Here is a 26,578-nt window from a genome sequence, read left to right as displayed (position 1 = left end):
AGCTGGCTAACACTGCCCCCTAGTGTTAATCTGTAGTATTGCAACAACTTCCTTCTGACCATTTAACCCCAGGTGGGACAACATCTCACGGTCACTGCGAGAGGCCACTTGGCCCATCAAGTCCATGCTGGCCCTAACAGAAGAACTTCAACGTTTTCTCCGTGACTGCTTAGGTTTTTTCCCCACAGTTCGGAGATGTACCAGTCAAAGTCACTGAGTTGTGGACAATCTACACTGGTGCCAGAAAATAGACAATAGGTGCAGAAGTAGACCATTCGGCCCTTCAAGCCTGCACCACCATTTTGAGATCATGACTGATCATCTACTATCAATACCCGGTTCCTGCCTTGTCCCCAAATCCCTTGATTCCCCTATCCATAAGATACCTATCTAGCTCCTTCTTGAAAGCATCCAGAGAATTGGCCTCCACTGCCTTCCGAGGCAGTGCATTCCAGACCCCCACAACTCTGGGAGAAGTAGTTTTTCCCTTAACTCTGTCCTAAATTCCCTTATTCTCAAACCATGCCCTCTGGTACTGGACTCTCCCAGCATCTGGAACGTATTTCCTGCCTCTATCTTGTCCAATCCCTTAATAATCTTATATGTTGCAATCAGATCCCCTCTCGATCTCCTTAATTCCAGCCTGTACAAGCCCAGTCTCTCTAACTTCTCTGCGTCAAACACTTCGGACATCCCAGGAATTAACCTCGTGAATCTACGCTGCACTTCCTCTATAGCCAGGATGTCCTTCCTTAACCCTGGAGACCAAAACTGTACACAATACTCCAGGTGTGGTCTCACCAGGGCCCTGTACAAATGCAAAAGAATATCCTTGCTTTTGTACTCAATTCCCTTTGTAGTAAAGGCCAACATTCCATTAGCCTTCAGCGACTGATGAACAAGGACTCCGAGATCTCTTTGTATTTCTCCCTTACCTGACTCTACACCATTCAGATAATAATCTGCCTTTCTGTTCTTTGTTTCCTGATGCTTCCTGTGGTGGGAGAGTCTAGGACCAGAGGACACAGACAGAGTGGATGTGGAGAGGATGTTTCCTGTAGTGGGGGAGTCTAGGACCAGAGGGCACAGATAGAGTGGATGTGGAGAGGATGTTTCCTGTAGTGGGGGAGTCTAGGACCAGAGGGCACAGATAGAGTGGATGTGGAGGGGATGTTTCCTGTAGTGGGGGAGTCTAGGACCAGAGGGCACAGATAGAGTGGATGTTGAGGGGTTGTTTCCTGTAGTGGGGGAGTCTAGGACAGAGGACACAGCCTCAGAATGGAGAAGAGAAGGAATTTCTTTAGCCAGATGGTGGGGAATTTGTAGAATTCTTTGCCACAGGCAGCTATGGAGGTCAGGTTTTTATGTATATTTAAGGCAGACATTGATAGATTGATTGGTCAGGTCAAGAAAAGGAATACGGGGAGAATGCCTGAGATTGGGGCTGAGAGGACAATTGGATCAGCCGTGATGAAATGGTGGAGGCAGACTCGATGGGCCAAATAGCCTCATTCTGCTCCAAATCTTAAGGTCTTAATCTGATGCTGATTTATATTAAATCTCCTGGTGTGTCCCACCCAAATCCCTGCATTCTGTTCATATCCACGAGTCTGTCTGTATGTTTCTTAAACTCCACCAGGCCTCCTGCTTCCAGATGACCTCTGGATTTCCTATGAAACCTGAATCTGATCCTGTCTCCGCTACACTCACCCCGGATTCTCGCACATTGGCGGGGGACGGGGCAATTCACAGTGTCCGATTCACTCACAGGCCCCACACATTGATGTGACTGTGAAAAAAACCGAAGCATTTGTTATTTCAGTTCTTATTTTTGTTTGTAAATTTTCCAGATCAGTTTTGCACCAAGATATCATGCCAAAAGAATACGTTAATATGGGTTTAGCATAAGTGTTTACTGCCTTTGCTATATTTTTATTATCGAGCTCTGTTTGGCAGATTTTCTTAAGCCTTGAAATAAATTCCGTTACAAGTTTTATAATGTGTTAATACTTTAAATTTTAAAATTTTATAGTATTTTTAATCACAATAATAATTAATATTACAGTGACCACTGCTGCTATGAGTCTCGCTGAGCCTTGTAGGCTCAGAGGCAACGTTTTGGCGAGCTCCTGGTCACCCAGTTTAGAAAATCTACCGTGTTACCCATGCGACCTGCGGCGGGAGACCAGCTATCCTGATGTCAATCTGCATCCCACGCCAGGTGAGTGTGAAGCCTGGGCTCAAAGAACTACACTGGTCAACAGCCTTGAGGCCCTTTTTGTCATGTCCGGCAACATTAACCAGGACAACTTTCAGAGTGCGATGCAAGTCTCCTATCCCACACTGGGGAGCCACGGTGTGTCAGAGTTCGAAGCTCAAATCCAGCGTATGTTCTTCCCATATGTGTGTGTATGTGTGGGTCTCCTCTGGGAGCTCCAGCTTCCTCTCAAGATGCACTGTTCATTGCGAGAGCCCCGACCTCAATTTGCCTTCTCAAAATCCAACCTCAAACTTTTCTCAGCACAGTAGTGTACTGGTTAGCACAATGCGTTACAGTACAGATGACCAGAGTTCAATTCCTGCCGCTGTTTGTAAGGAGTTTGTATGGTCTCCCTGTGACCACGTGGGCTTCTTCTCACAGTCCAAAAACGTACTGGTTAATAGGTTAAATGGTCATTGTAAATTGTCCTATGGTTAGGCTGGGGATAAATTGGTGGGTTACCAGGCAGTAACCCTAGCCTAATCTCGTGACAATTAACGTGCCAACCAGTGGCTCTTTGGTCTGTGCGAGGAGACCCACTCAGTCATGGGGAGAACGTACAAACTCCTTACAGACAGTAAGTAAATGGATAACTTCAAGAGATTGTTACATAATACTACCAGCATGTCTCCTGTCTCACTGTTATCAGACTGAATAATCAGATGGACACTCGACCTCACAATCTACCTTGTTATGATCTTGCACCTTATCGTTTACCTGCACTGCACTTTCTCCGTAACTGTGACACTCTATTCTGCATTCTGTTATTGTTTTCCCTTGTTCTACCTCAACGCACTGTGTAATAATCTGATCTGTATGACCAGTGTTCATAAAAACCTTTTCACTGGATCTCAGTACATGGGACAGTAAAAAACGAAACCAGTATCAATGCATGAGCACAATCTAATTGTCCTTGTGTATTGGACCAAATCTCAATCAGTATGAGCAAACATTGAGTCCCCATGCTCCCGGCCTCTTTGCCCCCCTACCCCCCACACCCCACCCATCCTTCACCGTCAGAGACCCGACCAGATGTAGGACCCTCTCCGGCTCCTTCCTACCTTTCAGATCAAGGTTGCGGGCTCCATTGGAATGCTGGGTGACGGTCCGCGAGTCGATCTTCAGGGTGTGGACGTTGTTTGAGTCTCGGGAGACCATCACGTTGTGCCACAGGTTATCGTTAATGGGCTTGTCAGAGTTGCCCTTCATCAGGGAGGGCCCGTTGCCCAGGTCAAACACATAATGTAGGTACCTGTTCACGAAACACCACATTAGGCCATGTTCTACCTCCACATTAACCACCTCTTTCTGCTTCCTCCATCTCTTCATCCCTACCATAGATGAGGAGAAAATCTACTCTCCCTTGGAATGATTCAACTCAATGTGCAAGGTGCTGAGTGTAAGAGAGGTGTCAACTGTTTATTCCCCTCCTGACCTGCTGAGTTCCTCCAGCATTTTATGTGTGTTACTTTGGATTTCCAGCATCTGCAGAATCTTTATGGTGTGCTGAGCTTGGATGTAATGGTAGCGTAGTGGTTAGCACAGCACTTTACAGCACAGGCAGCCTGGGTTCAATTCCTACCACTGCCTGTAAGGAAACTATACTTTCCCCCTGGGTCTGTGTGGGTTTCCTCCCAAAGTCCAACCGGTTAACTGGTCTTTATAAATTATCCCATGATTAATTTGGGATTCTGCACTGAATCACAATCATGGTGAGGCTGCTCTTGGAGCTTTGTGAGTAGAGCTGGTGCCCATAAAGGGAGCCATAACGGGAGATCAGTCAGGTTGTGATTGTTCTCACTGAGACTAGGAGTGACACTATAGAGACTGATAACACTATGAAGGGGTAGAGAGTGCGTAGATGGTTAGATGCTTCTCCCCAGGGGTGGGGTATAAAAAAATCAGAGGGCACAGGTTAAAGTGAGAGGGGAGAGATTGAATAGGAACCTGAGGGACTACTTCTTCACCCAGAGGGTGATCCGTATCTGGAACGAGCTGCCAGAGGAAGTGGTTGAGGCAGCTACATTAACAACATTTAAAAGACACTTGAACAGATAGATGATTAGGAAAGGTTCAGAGGGATATGGACAGGGTCACGGATAGGAAAGGTATAGAGGGATATGGACGGACACGGATAGGAAAAGTTTAGAGGGATATGGACAGTGACATGGATAGGAAAGGTTTAGAGGGATATGGACAGGGACACCGATAGGAAAGGTTTAGAGGGATATGGACAGGTACACGGATAGGAAAGGTTCAGAGGGACATGGACAGGTACACGGATAGGAAAGGTTTAGAGGGATATGGACAGGTACACAGATAGGAAAGGTTTAGAGGGATATGGACAGGTACACAGATAGGAAAGGTTTAGAGGGATATGGACAGGTACACCGACAGGAAAGGTTCAGAGGGACACGGACAGGGACACGGATAGGAAAGGTTCAGAGGGATATGGACGGACACAGATAGGAAAGGTTTAGAGGGATATGGACGGACACAGATAGGAAAGGTTTAGAGGGATATGGACGGACACAGATAGGAAAGGTTTAGAGGGATATGGACGGACACAGATAGGAAAGGTTTAGAGGGATATGGACAGGTACACCGATAGGAAAGGTTTAGAGGGATATGGACGGACACAGATAGGAAAGGTTTAGAGGGATATGGACGGACACAGATAGGAAAGGTTTAGAGGGATATGGACGGACACAGATAGGAAAGGTTTAGAGGGATATGGACGGACACAGATAGGAAAGGTTTAGAGGGATATGGACAGGTACACCGATAGGAAAGGTTTAGAGGGATATGGACGGACACAGATAGGAAAGGTTTAGAGGGATATGGACAGGTACAGGGATAGGAAAGGTTCAGAGGGATATGGACAGGTACATGGATAGGAAAGGATCAGAGGGATATGGACAGGTACAGGGATAGGAAAGGTTCAGAGGGATATGGACAGGGACACGGATAGGAAAGGTTTAGAGGGATATGGACAGGTACATGGATAGGAAAGGTTCAGAGGGATATGGACAGGTACATGGATAGGAAAGGTTCAGAGGGATATGGACAGGGACACGGATAGGAAAGGTTCAGAGGGATATGGACAGGGACACGGATAGGAAAGGTTCAGAGGGACATGGACAGGTACACCGATAGGAAAGGTTCAGAGGGATATGGACAGGGACACGGATAGGAAAGGTTTAGAGGGATATGGACAGGGACACCAACAGGAAAGGTTCAGAGGGACATGGACATGGATAGGAAAGTTTCAGAGGGACATGGACAGGGACACGGATAGGAAAGGTTCAGAGGGATATGGACGGACACAGATAGGAAAGGTTTAGAGGGATATGGACGGACACAGATAGGAAAGGTTTAGAGGGATATGGACGGACACAGATAGGAAAGGTTTAGAGGGATATGGACGGACACAGATAAGAAAGGTTTAGAGGGATATGGACAGGTACACCGATAGGAAAGGTTTAGAGGGATATGGACGGACACAGATAGGAAAGGTTTAGAGGGATATGGACAGGTACACCGATAGGAAAGGTTCAGAGGGATATGGACAGGTACATGGATAGGAAAGGATCAGAGGGATATGGACAGGTACACGGATAGGAAAGGTATAGAGGGATATGGACAGGGACACGGATAGGAAAGGTTCAGAGGGATATGGACAGGGACACGGATAGGAAAGGTTCAGAGGGATATGGACAGGGACACGGATTGGAAAGGTTCAGAGGAATATGGACAGGGACACGGATAGGAAAGGTTCAGAGGGATATGGACAGGGACACGGATAGGAAAGGTTCAGAGGGATGTGGACAGGGACACGGATAGGAAAGGTTCAGAGGGATATGGACAGGGACACGGATAGGAAAGGTTCAGAGGGATGTGGACAGGGACACGAATAGGAAAGGTTCAGAGTGATATGGACAGGTACATGGATAGGAAAGGTTTAGAGGGGAATGGACAGGTACACGGATAGGAAAGGTTTAGAGGGATATGGACAGGTACACGGATAGGAAAGGTTCAGAGGGATATGGACAGGTACACGGATAGGAAAGGTTTAGAGGGATATGGACAGAGAGACGGATAGGAAAGGTTTAGAGGGATATGGACAGGTACATGGATAGGAAAGGTTTAGAGGGATATGGACAGGGTCACGGATAGGAAAGGTTCAGAGGGATATGGACAGGTACATGGATAGGAAAGGTATAGAGGAATATGGACAGGTACATGGAGAGGAAAGGTTCAGAGGGATATGGACAGGTACACATAGGAAAGGTTCAGAGGGATATGGACAGGTACACGGATAGGAAAGGTTTAGAGGGATATGGACAGGTACACGGATAGGAAAGGTTTAGAGGGATATGGACAGGTACATGGATAGGAAAGGTTTAGAGGGATATGGACAGGGACACGGATAGGAAAGGTTTAGAGGGATATGGACAGGTACACGGATAGGAAAGGTTTAGAGGGATATGGACAGGTACACGTTTAGGAAAGGTTTAGAGGGATATGGACAGGTATAGAGGGATATGGACAGTTACACAGATAGGAAAGGTTCAGAGGGATATGGACAGGTACACGGACAGGAAAGGTATAGAGGGATACGGACATGGACACCGATAGGAAAGGTTCAGAGGGATATGGACAGGTACATGGATAGGAAAGGTTTAGAGGGATATGGACAGGTACACGTTTAGGAAAGGTTTAGAGGGATATGGACAGGTACATGGATAGGAAAGGTTCAGAGGGATATGGACAGGTACACGGATAGGAAAGGTTTAGAGGGATATGGACAGGTACACGGATAGGAAAGGTTTAGAGGGATATGGACAGTTACACAGATAGGAAAGGTTCAGAGGGATATGGACAGGTACATGAAGAGGAAAGGTTAAGAATGGCTGCAGAATACTCTCAATAGGGTGGGTGAGCAGCCTGATGTCGTGGTGTACATTGGCACAGGCAGAAGGGGGAAGAGGTCCTGTGCAGTGAGCACTGGAAGTTAGCAAAGAGGCTGAAGGGAAGGACCTCCAAGGTAGTAATCTCCGGATTACTCCCAGTACCAAGTGCTAGTCATGGGATAATTGTACAGATGGATGGGTGGCTGAGGGACTGGTGCAAAGGGGCTGGGTTTCACGTTCCTGGGTCATTGTTCCTCGGGTGGGGACAAGCTGTAAAAGAGGGACAGATTTCACCAAAGCTGGAGGGGAACCAGTATCAAAAACAAACGAGCTGGTTGTGGACTACAGGGAAAATGGAGACAGGCTATCCCCTATTGATGTCAATGGATCTGGGGTTGAGGGGGTGAACAGCTTTAAATTCCTTGACATAAACACGTGTGGTGTGTGGTGATAAAAGTACAACAGCGCCTCTTTCACCTCAGATGGTTGAAGAAGTTTGGTGTGGGCCCCAGATCCTAAGAACTTTCTGCAGGAGCACAATTGAGAGCATCCTGACTGGCTGCATCAATGCCTGGTACGGGAATTGTACCTCCCTTAATCACAGGACTCTGCAGAGAGTGGTGCCGACAGCCCAGCAAATCTGTAGTTGTGAACTTCCCACCATTCAGAACATTTACAACGACAGGTGTGTAAAAAGGGCCTGTAGGATCATTGGGGACCCGAATCACCCCAACCACAAACTGTTCCAGCTGCTACCATCTGGGAAACAGTACCACAGCACAAGAGCCAGGACCAACAGGCTCCGGGACAGCTTCTTCCACCAGGCCATCAGACTGATTAATTCATGTTGACACAACTGTACTCCTATGTTATATTGACAATCCTGTTGTACATACTACTTATTATAAATTACTATAATTGCACATTTAGACGGAATGTTACATCAAGGTTTTTACACATCGTGTATACGAAGGATGTAAGTAATAAAGTCAATTCAATTCAAATCCTGGCCAGGAGGTTCACTGCTGCTACTTGGGAGAATTTAAACTAGTTTGGCAGAGGGCTACGAAATGAAGCACCGGGTCAGAAAGTGGAGGGAGGGACAGGAAGGTAAATCTCTGAGCCAGTAGGAACAGACAGGAACACACTGATAAATACCATGGGAACAATGGGCTTAAGTGTGTGTATTTTGATGGTTGGAAGTTTTTTGGATTATGAGAGGCACGGAAAGGGCAGATAGGTGGTCTCATATTCCCAGAGTGGAAATATCCACTAACAGACGGCAGGCATTTCAGGTGAGAGGAGCAATGTTTAAAGGAAATGTGCGGGCAAGTGGTTTTTTACACAGAGAGTGATGGGTGTGTGGAATGAGCTGCCAGGGGTGGTGGAGGAGGCAGACAGTCAAAGGTGGTTAAGAAGCTGTTAGTTATTCTGCATTCTGTCACTGTTTTACCAGGTGCTACCTCATTACACTGTGCAATGATCTGATCTGTATGAACAGTATGCAAGACAAGCTTTTCACTGTATCACCAACCATGGGACAATAATAAACCAATTCCAGTTCTCACGTACACAGTAAGATGGGATATAGATTAAGTGCAGGCAGAAGGGATTTAGATTAATTAACACTGTGTTCAGCACAGACATAATGGGTCAAACTACCAGTCCCTGTGCTGTAGTATCCTGGATTACACTTTCTGTACAACGATGACGTCCATCCCAATTTATATGGAATTTGCTGCCAGGTATGGCAGATACAGTGAGGGCAGGTAGGACAGGGGCGGGTATGGCGGGGGTAGGCATGGTGGGACAGGTACGACAGGGGCAGATACAATAGAGGCAGGTACAATTTAGAAGGTATGTTAGAGGCAGGTACAGTAGTGAGAGGTATTATAGAGTCAAGTGTTTAAGGGACTGTTAAACAGACACTTAAATCTGGAGGAAATGCAGGGGAATGGATGCTGTGTAGATGGAAGGGGTTAGTTCAGTTGGTAGTTGATTACTAGTTGAATTGATTTGCACAGGGGGAAGGAGGTGTAAGTTTGACTGGACCCACCCTTTGACCAGCTCGACCACGATGAAGTCATTTCCATCTCCACCATTGTAGAGGATAAGGCCATCGATCGCCGTGGTCTTGAACTGGAAGAAGAGGTGCATTGAGGTGTACGCCTGCAGAGTGGCCAGCGCCAGGTAACTGGACTTGGCTTTAAAGGTCACAGGGTCGGCGATGATGTCGCGCATTCCAAAGAAGGCGTTGAGCTCGCAGTAGCTGATGTCACCGTTCTTGCACAGGTCTATGTAGTGCATGCCGTTGAAGCTGAGGCTCTGCAAGTGGCCGATGAAGTTGGAGGGGACGATGGATATGAAGCGTTTCTCTGTCATGATGCCCGTCTCGATGTTGTGGAACTCCAACCTGGTGTGGTCGCCAGCCATCTGCCCTGAAAGGAACAACACAACACCTTTCGGGCAAAGCTGCGGCCGAGTCTCGGGTCGCAGAACTCGAGGGAAAAGAAGGCAGCACAACTGACTTCTAACACCATAAATCAGCAAGTTGTTTTGTTATGTCTCCCCTCGCACTGTGAAAGAGGACGCCTCTTTTTCCTTTTGTGAGGGAGAGAGAGCGAGCCTATGACATTTCGAATTGTCGGGGGAGCGATTTGTTTTTTTGTTGTACCGCAGATCATGGCCTTGCTGTTGCTTGCTTGGTGGGTGGGTGGAGGGTGCTGATGCTGTTTTGTGAAAATGGATGGTGCGGGGGGTGGGAGGATCGGTTCTTTGCTGCTGCTTGTGTGTGGGGGGGCTTGGGGGTTCTCACGTTTAAACAGTCACTCATTCTTTGGGGCAGACCTGCTTTTGTGGGTGTCTGTGAAGAACAAGAATTTCAGGATGTACATTGTATCCATTTCTTTGGTATTAAATGGAACTATTGAACTATTGTATAACTATCCCAAACTACAACAAACAATTGAAAATCAACCCATCGCAAACCACCATAAACCACCTCAAATCATCATAAATCACCTTCTACTACCAAGTCATCTTAAATTACCTGAAACCGCTAACCAACCAACCCATCCCAACCTACCTCAAACCACCATAAACCACCCAACCCATCTCAACCCACCTCAAGCCCTTTACCAACCAACCCATCCCAGATCATTTCAAGCCACCTCAAACCCTTCACCAACCAACCTGTCTCAAACCCTTTACCAACCAAATCACCCCAAAACATCTCAAACCACTTCAAATTCTTCACCAACAGACCCATCTCAAATTATCTCAAGCCACCTCAATTTCTTAATGACCAACCCATCCCAAATCATCTCCAACCCTATGAAGCTATCTCAAAGTACTCCACAGGCGAGGTCCCAGTGGATGGGCGAGAAGTAAATGCAATTTTAGGGATTCAGGGATAATCCTGAAACTATAGACTGGTGAGGCTCACATCAGTGAGCTACTGGAAGCTACTCCAGAAATTCTTAGCGATGAGATGATTTATGAGCATTTGGAAAACCATTAGTCAAATTAGGGACAGTCAGCATGGCTTTCTATGGGACAAGCCATATCTTATGACAAGATATGATGTCATTTTTAAGACTTGTAAGATACACGTGGATGTTGTCGACATATATTTTTGTAAGACATTTGACAAGGTCCCTCATGGGAGACTCATCCAGAAAATTAAGACGTATGGGAGCCATGCTGAATTGGCCGTTTGGGTTCAGAACTGGCTTATCTATAGAAGACAGAAGGTAATTGGTCAATGGGATGTATTCTGGTCAGAGGTCTATGGTTAGAGACATTCCACAGGGTTCCATACCTTTTCTTGCGGATGGCATCGAAGACTGGCAAAGATAAAGTGGGGATATAGATCAGTTGCAAATATGGGCAGAGAAATGGCAGATGGAGTTTAACCCGGCCAAATGTGAAGGGTTGCCCTTTCATAGGTCACATGTGAAGATACAGGGAAGACCCTTAACAGAGGGGGATTTGGGGTCTCAGCTCATAGATCTCTGCAAAAGGGTTGATAAGGTAGATGTTTGTTAATTAGACATATGGCATGCTTGCCTTATTAGTTGAGGAATTGAGTTCCAGGGCTGTGAAGTTATTTTTCAGTTTTAAAAAGCTTGAGTTGGGCTGCAGCTGGAACTAATACTCAGTTGTGGTCACCCCATTACAGGGAGGGTTTGGCGAGGGTGCAGAAGAGGGTCACCAAGACGTTGCCTGGATTAGAGAACGTGCCATCATGAGAGACTGGACAAACTTGGGTAGTTTTCTCTGGAATGACTGAGGCTGAGGCAAGATCTGATAGAGGTTTATAAGATTATGACAGGTATCAATAGAGTAGACAGAGATTCCAAGGGTTGAATACCAGAGGCATTGAAGGTGAGAGAGTAATTTCAAAGGAGGTGTGAGGGGCAAGTTGTTTTTACACAGAGAGTGGTGGATGCCTGGAATATGGTCCCTGGGTTGTGGTAGAGGCAGATACATGAGGGACAGTTAGATAGACACATGAATGGGAAGGAATGGAAGGATGTGGAATTCTGAAGGTAGCAGGGACTTGGTTAGTTGGGCAACACACACACAAAGCTGGAGGAACTCAGGAAGCCAGGCAGCATCTCTGAAGAGGAATAAACAGCCAGTGTTTTAGGCTGACACCTGTTGCGATGGGAGCTCGATGAAGCCGTTCCCCAGTCTACATTGGATCTACATTGGTCCTGATGAAGGGTCTCGGCCCAACATGTTGACTGCTCCTTTCAACGGATGCTGTCTGACCTGCTGAGTTCACCTAGCTTGGTTGTACGTGTTGATTTGACCATAGCATCTGCAGTGTACTTTGTGCCTACATTGGACCTGACTGGAGTTCTGGATAAATGCTGCGGACAGACTTGCAGGTAAGGTGTTGTCCCACCCGCAGGGACTTTTCAGGACCCTGAATGGGGGTAAGAAAGGAGGTGAAGGGGCAGGTGTGGCACATCAGTGATCCCTCCCATATGTCCCTCAATCTCTCTGACCCCCGACCAACAGGGGGGTCGTAATGCTAACCATAGCATTACAACAAGAACTGTGAAGATGGGAAACAGCTTCTTCCCCCAGACCGTGAGACACTGAACTCCCTGGCACTACCCAGGTCTCACCATGTATACAGGGCCAGTAGTTTTACTGTTTAACTTGTGTGGTAAATACACCTTATTATTTGTTAATTTATTTGTGGTAACGTTACTTTATGTGTAGCAGAGAGGGATGAATGGGCAATGGAATCACGTAGAAAGTTGGGCATTTGATTACTGATCTAATTAGTTTGGCATGACATTGAGGGTGGACAGGCCTGTTGCTCTGCTGTACTATGTTGTAGATGGGCCAAAGGGCCTGTTCCTGGGCTGTACTGGTCCATGTTGTAGATGGACCAAAGGGCCTGTTGCTCTGTTGTAGATGGGCCGAAGGGCTTGGTGTTTTGCTGTTCTGTTCTCTATTTTATCCCAAACCTCCACAATACCATCTCCAAGTAACCCCAGACCTTCCAAAACTATCTAAACAACCCGACACCTCAAACCACATCAAACTTCACAACCCTCCACTTTCCACAGGGATTACTTGTCCATTCATCCCTCCCCACTAATCTCCCTCCAGGCATTTATCCCTGCAAGCAGTCAATGTGCTACACCTGCCCAGTCACCCCCTCCCTCACCTCCACTCAGCGCTCCAAAAAGTCCTTCCACGTGGAGGCACCACGTCACCTGCGTATCTGCTGGGGCCGCCTACTGTGTATGGTGCATTGGTGAGACCTGACGTAAAATGGGGGACAACTTTGTCAAGCACCTCTCCATCTGCCAGCAGTGGAACTTCTCTGTGGCCAATGTTTAGTTCTCATCCCCCTTTCCCAATCTGGACTTCCTCTTCTGCCTCAAGGTGGAGGAATGACATCTTACATTCTGTCTGGGTAACATGGAGGCAAGAATATCGATTTCTCCTTCAGGTAAAACTTTTTCTCCTCCCCTTCCCTGCTATTCCCCACTCAGGCCTTTTAGCATGTCTCACCTGCCTATCCCTTCTCCCTGATGCCCCTCCTCCTTCCCTTTCTCCAATGATCCACTCTGCTGTCCTGTCAAATTCCTTCCTCTCCAGCCCTTGACCTTTCCCACCCACCTGGCTTCACCTATCACCTTCTCTTTTCCCTCCCCCGACCATTTTAATCGTGTGTGTATGTGTGTGTGTGTGTGTGTGTGTGTGTGTGTGTGTGTGTGTGTGTGTGTGTGTGTCTCCCTCTCTCTCTCTCTCCCCCTCTCTCAGGATTTCCAGCATCTGCAGAATCTCTTGTGTTCAATTTTCAATGTGGGTGGGCCAGGCTGTCAGGGCTAAGTGATCTACTGCTACCCCCCTTTTCCATGTTTCTAAATGACGAGATTTAAGCCGCCAATGCCCACAGAAGCTTAACCTGTTCCTGTTTTTTCACCCAGATTTCTGTGCTCTGTACTCACAGATCCAGCTTGAGGAAGCCTCACACTGTAAAGGGAATCCAGAAATGTTTGAAGTTCAAAGTAAATGTATTATCAAAGTACATAAACGTCAGCACATACAACCCTGGGGTTCACGTTCCTGAGGGCACACTCAGCAAACCTGTACAATGGTAACAGGATCAGTGAAAGATCAACCAGAATGCAGAGACAACAAACTGTGCAAATGCAAATATAAATAAATAGCAACAAAAAACGAGAACATGCGATAATGAGATAAAGTGAGACCATTGGTTGTTGGAACATCTCAATGGATGGACAACTGAGTGCAGTTATCCCTTTTTGTTCAAGAGCCTGATTGTTGAGGGTTAGGGACTGTTCTTGAGTCCTGAGGCTCTCGTACCTTCTACCTGACGGCAGCAGTGAGAAGAGAGCATGGCCTGGGTGGTGGGATCTCTGCTGGTTTCCTATGAAACGTTCTTCAGGTGGACAAGAGGGCAGAAACCACAAAGGAAGCCGCTTGGGGAGGCAGGAGTGGGCGAGGTTCTTCAACAGAGGTCTCAGAGAAGAAAGCATGGCCCAGATGCTGGGTGGTATAAAACCTGGTCAGGAGGGGGTGCATGGAACAAGAAACAAGAGGGATAAATCCAGACAAAATGAACCCTGGGTTGGAAGGGAAGACATTGCTAGTAAGAGAGGACTTCTGTTTACAGTGACTAGAGAAACATATGAGGGGGTGGGATGATAGAGGTGGGTGTTTTTTTTTTACACTGAGTGCTGGGTGTGTGGAACACCCTGCCAGGGGCAGTGGTAGAGGCAGATTCATTAGGGACATTTAAGAGACCCCTAGATAGACAAATAGATGATAGAAAAATGGAGGGCGAGGTTAGATTGATCTTGGAGTGGGTTAAAATGTCAGCACATTGTGGGATGAATGGCCTGTACTGTACTGTGTTCTAACAAAATCTGGACAAGCTGACACGGTTTCTCCAGGATCAAGCAGGCCAAGGGGTGACTGGATGGTCACAGTCTTCTCCCCAGGGTAGGGGAGAAATTTATTAGAAAAGGTGAACCCAGTAGATTGTCTACCTGTAGATAGACAACATGTAGATTGTCTACGGAGTCTCTGTGGCTGGAGATTAGGAACAGGAAGGGGTCAATAACTTTACTGGGTGTTTTTTATAGGCTGCCCAATAGTAACAAGGATATCGAGGAGCAGATAGGGAAACAGATTCTGGAAAGGTGTAATAATGACAGAGCTGTCATGGTGGGAAATTTTAATTTCTCAAAAATCAAATGACATCTTCCTAGAGCAAGTGGTTTAGATGGGGTGGAGTTTGTTAGGAGGTTTCAGGAAGGTTTCTTGACACAATACGTAGATAAGTCTACAAGAGGAGAGGCTGTACTTGCTCTGGTATTGGGAAATGAACCTGGTCAGGTGTCAGATCTCTCAGTGGCAGAGCTTTTTGGAGATAGTGATCTCAATTCTATCTCCTTTACAATAGCATTGGAGAGAGATAGGAACAGACAAGTTAGAAAAGCATTTAATTGGAGTAAGGGGAATTATGAGGCTATCAGGCAGGAAATTGGAAGCTTAAATTGGAAACAGATATTCTCAGAGAAATGTATGGGAGAAATGTGGCAAATGTTCGGGGAATATTTGTGTGGAGTTCTGCATAGATATGTTCCAATGAGACAGGGAAGTTATGGTAGGGTACAGGAACCGTGGTGTACAAAGGCTGTAATAAATCCAGTCAAGAAGAAAAGAAAAGCTTACAAAAAGTTCGGCGAGCTAACTAATGTTAGAGATCTAGAAAATTATAAGGCAAACAGGAATGAGTTTAAGAAAGCAATTAGGAGAGCCAGAAAGGGCCATGAGAAGGCCTTGGCGGGCAGGATTAAGGAAAACCCCCAAGGCATTCTACAAGTATGTGAAGAGCAAAAGGATAAGACATGAAAGAATACGATCTATCAAGTGTGACAGTGGTAAAGTGTGTATGGAAACAGAGGAAATAGCAGAGGTACTTAATAAGTACCATACTTTGTTTCAGTATTCACTATGGAAAGGATCTTGGTGAAAGTAGTGATGACTTGCAGCAGACAGAAAAGCTTGAGCATGTAGATATTAAGAAAGAGGATGTGCTGGAGCTTTTGGAAAGCATTAAGTTGGATAATTCGCCGGGACCAGATGAGGTGTACCCCAGGCTACTGTGGGAGGAGAGGGAGGAGATTGCTGAGCCTCTGGCAAAGATCTTTGCATCATCAATGGGGACGGGAGAGGTTCCAGAGGATTGAAAGGTTGCGGATGTTGTTCCCCTATTCAAGAAAGGGAGTAGAAATAGCCCAGGAAATTATAGACCAGTGAGTCTTACCACAGTGGTTCATAAGTTGATGGAGAAGATCCTGAGAGACAGGATTTATGAGCAAGTGGAGAGATATAATATGATTAGGAATAGTCAATTTGGCTTTGTCAAGGGCAGGTCGTGCCTTACGAGCTCGATTGAATTTTTTGAGGATATGACTAAACACATTAATGAAGGAAAAGCAATAGATGTAGTGTATATGGATTTCAGCAAGGCAGTTGATAAGGTACCCCATGCAAGCCTTATTGAGAAAGTAAGGAGGCATGGGATCCAAGGGAACTTTGCTTTGTGGATCGAGAACTGGCTTGCCCACAGAAGGCAAAGAATGGTTGTAAAGGGTCATATTCTGCATGGAGGTCAGTGACCAGTGGTGTGTCTCAGGGATCTGTTCTGGGACCCTTGCTCTTCGTGATTTTTATGAATGACCTGAATGAAGATGTGGAGGGATGGGTTAGTAAGTTTGCTGATGACACAATGGTTGGGGGTGTTGTGGATAGTGTGGAGGGCTGTCACAGGTTACAGCAGGACATTGATAGGATGCAAAACTGGGCTGAGAAGTGGCAGATGGAGTTCAACCCAGATAAGTGTGAAGTGGTTCATTTTGGTAGTGAAGTATGATGGCAGAATATAGTACTCTTGGCGGTGTGGAGGATCAGAGGGATCTTGGGGTCTGAGTCCATAGGACACTCAAAGCGGCTGCGCAGGTTGACACTGTGGTTAAGAAGGCATATGGTGTATTGCCTTCATCAATCGTGGAAATGAATTTAGGAGCTGAGAGGTAATGTTGCAGCTATATAGGACCCTGGTCAGACCCCACTTGGAGTACTGTGCTCAGTTCTGATCGCCTCACTACAGGAAGGATGTGGAAACCATAGAAAGGGTTCAGTGGAGATTTACAAGGATGTTGCCTGGATTGGGGAGCATGCATTATGAGAATAGTTGAGTGAACTCGGCCTTTTCTCCTTGGAGCGACGGAGGATGAGAGGTGACCTGAAAGAGATGTATAAGATGATGAGAGGCATTGATCATGTGGATAGTCAGAGGCTTTTCCCAGGGCTGAAATTGTTGCCACAAGAGGACACAGGTCTAAGGTGCTGGGGAGGAGGTATAGAGGAGGTGTCAGGGGTAAGTTTTTTTTACGCAGAGAGTGGGGAGTGTGTGGAATAGACTGCTTGCAGCAGAGTGGTGGAGGCGGATACGATAGGGTCTTTTAAGAGACTTTTGGATAGGTACAGGAGGTCAGTAAAATAGAGGGTAATGGATAAACCTAGTAATTTCTAAGGTAGGGACATGTTCTGCACAACTTTGTGGGCCGAAGGGCCTGTATTGTGCTGTAGGCTTTCTATGCTCTACATTCTATGTTAATCTGAGGAGTAATTTCTTCACACGTAGATTGGTCCATTTCCTGACAGAGGAAGTAGTTAAGGCAGGTACATGAACAATATTTAAAAGACACTTGGGCAGGTGCATAGATAGGAACAGTTTAAATGGATAAGGCTCAAACACCAGCAAATGGGACAGAGATAGGAATTGTGATCGGCGTGCGTCTGCTGGGCAGAAGGGCCTGTTTCTGTGTGCTGTGACTGTATGGCAGATGGGTGGGAAAAGGTTCGAGGGGCCGAGTGGCTTCCTGCTGTTTCTTTTCCCCACTCTTCTCTCCAAACCGAGAGAGCCGTTCGGAGGTTCATCATCTCTCCGGTGGAGCAGCGCTGCCATCCCGTGGCCACACGACTAATTGCAGCTGCTCCAGCGATTCGGCAATAAGAAAATCTCTCAGCACACAGCAACCGGAGGGGTTATAGAGACGGGGAGGGTGTAGGGGCCGCTGGGTGATGGGTCAGATGGGGTTACGGAGACAGGGAGGGGTGATTACAGAGATGGGGAGTGGTGTAGGGGTAGAGGTGGAAGGGATGTAGAGGCTGGAGAGTTTCACAGAGACAGGGTGATGTGTAGGAGCCAGAAGGGGTTACAGAATTGGGGAGGTGTCTCGGGTCTGAAACGGGTTTACAGAGATGGGAAGGAGTGACAGGGAGGGGTGTAGGGGCCAGAACCTGGGACTGGCTCTGCCTCTGTGGCTCAGAAGGGAAAGGGGGAGAAGAGGAGTGCACAGATTTTATAGTCAGAGGAGCAGAAAGGAGCTCTTTGCCTTACAGGTGCCAGGGTCAGGGATGTCTTCAGTCAGATCCACAGCATTGTAATGGGGGAGAGTGAACAGCCAGAAGTTATGGTCAGAGAAAGGTCATCCTGAAGATAGAATATAGGGAGTTCAGCAGAAAACCAAAAAGTGGGAGCTCCAGAAACCTTCAAAAACTTTGGCAAACTTCTATAGATGTGCTGTGAAAAGTGTGCTGACTGGTAGAGGAACACCCACAGCCAATGATCTAACTTTAAGGACTCTATTTCAAGCTCTCACTATTTATTGTTATTTATTTATATCTGCATTTGCACAGTTCACTGTCTTCTATGCTCTTGCTCTTTCATTAAACCTGTTTCTACAAATGTTTGTAGTTACTGTTCTATAGATTTGCTGAGTTTGCCCACAGGAAAACAAATCTCAGAGTTGTATGTGGTGACATGTATGTACTCTGATAATAAACTTCACTTTGAACTTAGGATTGGAGTACCGTGCAGACGCAACAGGAGTGTTCCTACACAGGCCCGAAAAAGAGCTTGAAAAAGCAGCAAGTTTTCCAACGGGAGTCCTCGATTGGAGTACTGTGCACAAGCAACAGGAGCATTCCCACTCAGGTCTGACGAAGATTTTGACCAGGAAAGCCCGTCTCTATAAAAGAGAGGTACCACCTAGCAGAGCGGTCATCGTGGGAGTGGTTGCTGTCTGAAGCAGAATAGGAAGGCTTTGGCTCAACAAGGCTTCATTGAGGACTGGCAGAGTCTAGGTAAGTTCATTCCTTATTAAACTCCAGAGAGAATAAGAGGCATGTCTACAGAGGCACGATTCTGTTCTGGGATTTTCAGCAGACTCCTAGTCTCCCTGATGGCCACACCTGTGCCAGGTACATCAAGGTGCAGCTCCTTAGAGACGGTGTTAGGGAACTGGAGCTGCAGCTCAATGACCTTCGGCTTGTTAGGGAAAGTGAGGCAGTGATAGACAGGAGCTACAGGGAGGTACTCACCCCAAGGCTACAGGAGACAGATAAATGGGTGACTGGCAGGGGAGGGAAGGGAGAACATCAGATAGTGGCGAGCACCCCTGTGGCATCCCCCTCAACAATAACTACTCCATTTTAAGTACTGTTGTGGGGGGAGGGGAGGGCGGTGGGATTTCCTACCTGGGGGAAGCAACAGTCGCCATACCTCGGGCTCTGAATCTGGTCCTATGGCTCAGAAGGGCAGGGATGGCAGCAGTAAATGGGGACTCTATAGTCAGGGGTACAGGTAGGGGATTCTGTGGACATGAAAAAGGAAAGAAAAGGAAAAAGATAGTTTGCCTCCCAGGTGCCAGGGTCCGAGATATTTCTGGTCGCATCCACAACATCCTGGTCACTGAATTATAGGAAAGACATTAACAAAATAGAGAGAATACAGAGAATATTTACTAGAATGTTACCTGGGTTTCAGCACCTAAGTTACAGGGAAAGATTGAACAAGTTAGGTCTTTATTCTTTGGAGTGTAGAAGGTTGGGGGGGACGATAGAGGTATTTAAAATTGAGGGGGATAGATAGTGTTAACGTGGATAGGCTTTTTCCATTGAGAGTAGGGGAGATTCAAACAAGAGGACATGAGTTGAGACTTAGGGGGCAAAAGTTTAGGGGTAACACGAGGGGGAATTTCTTTACTCAGAGAGTGGTAGAGGCAGTTTCCGTATTGTCATTTAAAGCAAAATTGGATAGGGATATGGACAGGAAAGGAATGGAGGGTTATGGGCTGAGTGCAGGTCAGTGGGATTAGGTGAGAGTAAGCGTTTGGCACGGACTAGAAGGGCCGAGATGGCCTGTTTCTGTGCTGTAATTGTTATATGGTTATATCCTGAAAAGGGATGGTGAGGATTACACATATTGGTACCAGCGACAAAGAAAAATGGAGGAGATCCCGATAAAAGAATATAGGGAGTTAGGAAGGAAGCTGAGAAGCAGGACCTCAAGGGTAGTCATCTCAGAATTGCTGCCTGTGCCACGTGACAGTGAGGATAGGAATAGAATGAGGTAGGAGATAAACGCATGGCTAAAGAATTGGAGCAGGGGGCAGGGATTCAGATTTCTAGATCATTGGGAACTCTTCTGGGGCAGGTGGGACCTGTACAAAAGGGACGGGTTGCACTTGAATCAGAGGGGGACCAATATTCTTGCGGGAAGATTTACTAGAGCTGTTGGGAGTGGTTTAAACTAATATGTCAGGGGGATAGGGACCAGGATGACAGAGCTGAGGATGAACCAGCAGGTTTACAAGTAGATGATGGGTGTAACATGAATGTAAGGAAGGAACAAGCCAATGATTGGGTACAAATGTAGACAGAGTAAAGAGTCAAATTGTACCACAGAGGCAAAATTCAAAAGGGTGAAGAATGCAGGACTGAAGGTATTGAATTTAAATGTGTGTAGTATTTGGAATAAGGTGGATGAACTTGTGGTGCAATTAGAGATTGTATCACTGAGTCGTGGCTGAATGAGGTGACATAGAGTCACAGAATGTCAAATTATTGTGGATAGAGTTAAGAAACTGCAAGGGTGAAAAAACCATCATGGGAATCATACATAGGCCTCCAAATAGTGGCCAGGATGTGGGGTTGAGATTGCAAAGGGAGCTGGAAAAGGCATATAATAAGGGTAATGACACCATTGTAATGGGGGATGTCAATAAGCAAGGCAATTGGGAAAATCAGGTTGGTGTCAGATCACAAGAGAGTGAATTTGTTGAATGCCTATGAGATGGTTTTTTAGAGGAGCTTGTGCCTGAGCCTACTCGGGGAAAGGCTGTCTTAGATTGGGTGTTGTGTCATAACCCAGATCTTATTAGGGAGCTTAATGTAAAGGAACTCTTAGGAGCCAGTGAACATAATGATTGAATTCATATTGCAATTCGAGAGGGAAAGGCATAACTCTGTATTGCCCTCTGATACATCTGTATTGCAATGGAATAAAGGGAATTACAGAGGTTTGCCCGGGTGGATGGAAGGGGGGATAAAGGCGGGGATGACAGCACAGCAGACATGGCTGAAGTTTCTGGGAATAGTTCACAAGGTGCAGAATAGATATATCCCACAGAGGAAGTTCTCAAATGGCAGGGGTAGGCAACTGTGGCTGACAAAGGAAGTTAAGGACCGCATAAAAGTTGAGCAAAGGGTATGTATCATAGCAAAAGAGAGTGGAAAGTTGGATGATTACAAAGCTTTTAAAATCAAACTAAAAGCAACTAAAATAAGGGAAAAAGATGAAACATGAGGGTAAACTAGTCAATAATATAAAGCAGGATACCAAAAGTTTTTTTTCAGTTATATAAAGAGTAAAAGGGTGGTGAGAGTTGATATGGGACCACAGGAAAATGATGCTGGTGAGGTAGTAATGGCAGACAAAGAAATGGCAAATGAACCTAATGGGTACTTTACATCTGCCTTCACGGTGGAAGACACTAGCAGTGTGCCAGTGTCCCCTGAGTGTCAGGGAGCAGGAGTGAGTGCCATTGCTATTCCAAAGGAAAAAGTGCTAAGCAAACTCAGTCTTACGGTGGATAAGTCACCAGGGCCAGACGGACTACATCCCAGAGTCCCGAGAGAGGTTGCTGAAGAGATGATCTTTCAAGAATCATTTGATTCTGGTATGGTCCCAGAGGACTGGAAGATTGCAAATGCCACTCCACTCTTTAAGGGAAAAGAAAGGAAATTATAGACCAGTTAGCCTAACCTCAGTGGTTGGGAAAGTGTTGGAGCCTATTATTAAGGATGAGGTTTCGGGGTACTTAGAAACTATTGATAAAGGAACTGCCTCTGTCTGTCAATAGGGTAGAGTAATTTTGTGCTGCTCTTAGTTTTCTCTCTCTCCCCCCAGTTTAAATTTTGAATTTAATAATTTTAATTGCTGTTTCTTGAAGGGGAGTAATATGTCTGTGTCTACGAGAAGTGGGAAGAATCCGCATGAATCTACTGACAAAGGTAATGAAAAAGGAAAGATCCCGAAGGAAAGATCTGATGAAATGCCATCATGGGCTGAAGATATTGTTTGGACACTGAATTCAATTCAAGATCAAAATAGGGCAATTAAAGATCAACTGGAAAAGAATAATAATGAAATGAAGTTATTTTTGGGAAAACAAAGATGTGGAAACTCAAGTTACTAAACATGAAGAGGAATTGAAGTTAACTAAGCAAAAATTGTCTGAAACTACAACCCGTTTGGAAAAATATCAAAATAAGATTATAGACCTGGAAACTAGGTCTCGCTGAAACAATATACGAATTGTTGGATTGCAAGAAGGAGTTGAAAATGGAGACTTAACGGTTTACTTTGGTAAGCTTTTTCATACTCTACTTCCGACTATTTTATCACAGCTGCCCGCTATTGAAAGAGCAAATAGATGTCTACTTCAAAATTTAAAGATTCAAGCAGACCAAGATTTATTTTGGTTTGTTTTCATCACCTTAAAATTAAAGATCAAATAATGCGACAGGCAAGAAAACAGAGTTTTCAAATTCAACGAGTCTGAGCTCCGTTTTTATGAAGATTATCCAAAAGATGTAGTGGAACAAAGATCAAGATTTGCTTTGGTAATGAAACAAGCATATGATAAGAAACTATTTCCCTCTGAGTTACCTGACAAGAATGCAAGTTTTTCCTCCTAATTCTTCTCCACGCATTTTCTTTGACCCAAAAGCTGCACTGGATTTTGTTCAGGCTCTACCTGTCACTGTCACTGATGCTATTACCGAATGAACTATCTGAAAAGCTGTTTGATTATCTGTATATTATTCACATTTCAAAAAGAAGATTTATGAAGATATATGAAGGCTATCTGGATATTTTATTGAGAGATTAATAAAAGAAGATAAGAAAACTTGCTCATCGTTACATCCTATTGGATTTTTTTTGGAAAGAAGATTTACAGTTCAAGTTTGACTGTTTAAATGGCTAATTAGATATTTGACTGAGAAAAGAGGATAAAAGAATTTGTTCCTTTTATCTAATATTTGGTTTGATGTTTCTTTTTGTTGTTTCTTAATTTACTAATTGGTAGTTTTTTCCTACTAATAAGGTTTCTTTTTATACATATATCTGGGAGGGTTTAGTTACTTATGATATTACTAATTAATACTTTTGTAAATTTAGTTTGATTAAATATCTGTTTTTTATCTGTTTTATTGTAGAGTCCTATAACCGAATTTAAAGTTTTCTTAGAGATTTAAAGCTAAACTTAAGATGGCGCTGGTTTTTCTCTCTAAGAGACTATATTATTTTGGTTCTTCTTTTGTTTAATACATGATGGAATGTAAACACTCTCCTTTGTTGAGACGTTACTGTCTTTCTTGCAAGGTCATTTTATTTTTTTGTGTACTGGCTGGGGGAAGGGAGAGACAAGACCGACAGAGCGGCCCATGGCTTTGTATTCTATCTTAGTTCACTTGCCTTTTTTTTCGGGCTTTTGGGAGGGTGGGTGGGTGGGTTTAGAGTTAGGAGCTTTTTCCCCATTGAGTGGTTCCGGAGCATGTATGTTTTCTATATGGTTGTAGTCTTCATCACCGCCATCTTTGATAATCCCATATTGGTATGTATTCTGCACATGTATAAAGTAAATTAGAATAAAATTATAGTATAGCAGTTAAACGGATTAATGTAATAAGATAGAATGTACGTGGTTGGAATCATCCTGTTAAACGAAAAAAGACTTTTAATATTATTAATCGATTCCAACCTGATAGAATTTTTGCTCAGGAGATGCATATCAGGGTGGGAGATCAAAATAGGTTTTTTGGATGGTGGAATAGATAACAGCTCCATGTTACTTCTCAGAGTAAAACTAAAGGCATATCTATCTTTATTAAATCAAATATATTTACTCAAGAGGATATTGAATCAGATTTTAATGGTAGATTTTTAATTGTTAAAGGAGTGATTTGTAATAGAAAGATTGTTTTGGTCAACTTGTATGGTCCTAACTTAGATGATCCTTTTTTTTTTAAAAAAGTATTTGCTTTATTGTCGGATTTAAATGAATATATGTTGATAAAGGGTGGGGATTTTAACTGTTGTTTAAATCCTATGATTGACAAGAGCTCAACTAATCTGCGTCTTCCAAATCGTTCTGTGTCAGTTATTAACTCCTTTTTGACCGACTTTGGGTTGATTGAATTACGGAGGCATTTGCACCCTGATAACAGAGAATATTCCTTTTTTTCGTATGTCTATAAAAAATATTAAAGGATTGATTATATTATAATTGATCCCCACCTTTTGCCTAATGTTAAAAACCGTGAATATGATGCCATTGCTATATCTGATCATGCGCCTTTGAGTTTGTCCTTTGAGTTTGATGTCGTCATTTTTGCCCGTCCACCATGGTGCATGTCTCAGACTTTATTGCAAAATTCTGATTTTATCAGTTTTATTGAAAGCCAGATAAAATATTTTTTTCTTTTTAATAATATAGGAAGTATGTCCAAATTAATTACATGTACATTTAAAGCATTTTTACATGGTCAGATTATTTCTTATTCAGCTAAACTCAAAAAACAGACCAAAGCAGAATTAGATAAAATTTCAAAACAAATTAAAGATTTAGGTAATATCTATGCGACTTCCCCTAATATTGACATTTTTAAAAAAGGGTGGAACTTCAATCACAATATAACCTATTATTAACTCATCCAATTGAAGGTTATCAACTTAAGTTAAAGAGCCAATTTTATATGTTGGAGATAAAAATAATAAACTACTTGCATGTCAATTAAATCAGCTGGAGCCAAGAGGCAAATTTTGAAAATTCATAGAAAGGATGGTACCCTGACTTGGGAATATGAAGAAATTAATAAGATTTTTCAAGATTTTTATACTGAACTTTATAGATCTCAATGTCCAGTAGATTCTTCTGAAAAGAATGCATTTTTACGAAAGATTGCTTTTCCTAAAATTTCTGCTGAGGATCAAAAAGCTCTCGATGCCCAAATTACTGAATCCGAAATTCATAAAGCTATTTTTTCAATGCAATCTGGTAAGGCCCCAGGACTTGATGGTTATCCAGTAGAATTTTATAAGAAATTTGGAAAATTGCTTTCTCCATGGAGATGTTTAAAGATTCTTTGTGAAAAGTGATTTACCCTCTACTTTTTGAGGCTTCTGTTTCTTTAATTCTCAAAAAGGATAAAGATCCTACTGATTGTGCCTCATACAGACCTATTTCATTATTGAATGTTGATGCTAAGATTCTCTGAAAGATAATGGCCAATCAGTTGGAGAGTATTTTGGGTAAAATAATTTTTAAAGATCAAACAGGCTTTCTAAAGGGTCATTATTCTTTTTCAAATGTTCGGAGACTATTTAACATTATATATTTGCCCTCTTCTAAAACTCCACAATGCGTTATATCTTTGGGTGCTGAAAAAGCATTTGATCGAGTCGAATGGAAATAATTATTTAATGTTTTAGAAAAATTTGGTTTTGGTATTAATTTTAATAATTGGATTAAAATTATATATGAAGCTCCTATTGCTACTATTGTCACTAATAACTGTAGGTCTCCTTTTTTTCAGCTATCACAGGGGACAAGACAAGGTTGTCCACTAAGTCCTTTGTTATTTAACTTAATATTAGAACCCCTTGCTATTGCTCTTTGTGAAGCCAAAAATATTCATGGGATTTTTGTGAATGAGACCATGCACAAGATCTCTCTTTATGCTGATGATTTATTGGTATATATATATATCTCTAAGCCTGAAGAATCTATTCCTGCTTTGCTAAAATTATTTGACAAATTTGGAGATTTGTCAGGATATAAAATAAATTTTAGTAAAAGTGAATTACTTCCTTTAAATGAATCTGTCTCTATTTATGATAATATTCCTTTTAAAGTTACGGATTCTTTTAGATATTTAGGTGTCATAATTACTAAAAATATAAGGATCTTTATAAAGCCAATTTTCCACCTCTAGTGGACTCTATGAAGTACTCATTTAGTAGATGGAGCCCACTTATATCTTCACTTGTTGGTTATATTCATGTAGTTAAAATGATGATTTTAACAAAATGTTCATATTTATTTCAGAATATTCCTGTTTTTTTTGATCGGATTGATTCTATTATTCCATCTTTTATTTGGGATAATAAAAGACCAAGAATTAGTAAATGTCATTTACAAAAGTTGAAAAAGGACAGAGGTCTCACTTTGCCTAATCTAAGAATGTATTACTGGGCTGTTAATTTGCGATATATGTCCTTTTGGTTATAATAGGGTGATAGGAATAATCGCCCAATTTGGGTAGACTTGGAACTGAGAGCTGTGAAACAGTTTTATTTAACTTCATTATTAGGAGCTGCTCTACCTATACAATTAGCTAAAGTTGCTAATTTGAACCCATATCCTATGGTTATGCACTCTTTACAAATTTGGCTCCAGTTCTGCAATTTTTTTAATCTTAAAAGATT

General features: G+C 43.8%; 1 protein-coding gene across 2 annotated transcripts in view; it reads right to left on the bottom strand.

Annotated features, from left to right (window-relative positions):
- Positions 1-26,578, bottom strand: part of LOC132384107 (neurexin-1-like) — a 1,241,271-nt gene that overhangs the window by 685,742 nt on the left and 528,951 nt on the right. For both annotated transcript variants that reach the window (XM_059955449.1, XM_059955450.1), the window contains 2 exons: positions 9,230-9,611; positions 3,322-3,512 (listed from right to left, as the gene is read on the bottom strand). In XM_059955449.1, coding sequence (XP_059811432.1) covers positions 3,322-3,512; positions 9,230-9,611 — 573 coding nt within the window. The remainder of the gene's footprint in view (positions 1-3,321; positions 3,513-9,229; positions 9,612-26,578) is intronic.

The sequence above is a fragment of the Hypanus sabinus genome, chromosome 31, assembly GCF_030144855.1.
Source record: "Hypanus sabinus isolate sHypSab1 chromosome 31, sHypSab1.hap1, whole genome shotgun sequence".
In the NCBI taxonomy this organism is placed as follows: Eukaryota; Metazoa; Chordata; class Chondrichthyes; order Myliobatiformes; family Dasyatidae; genus Hypanus; species Hypanus sabinus.
This window is presented reverse-complemented; position numbering and strand designations above follow the sequence as displayed.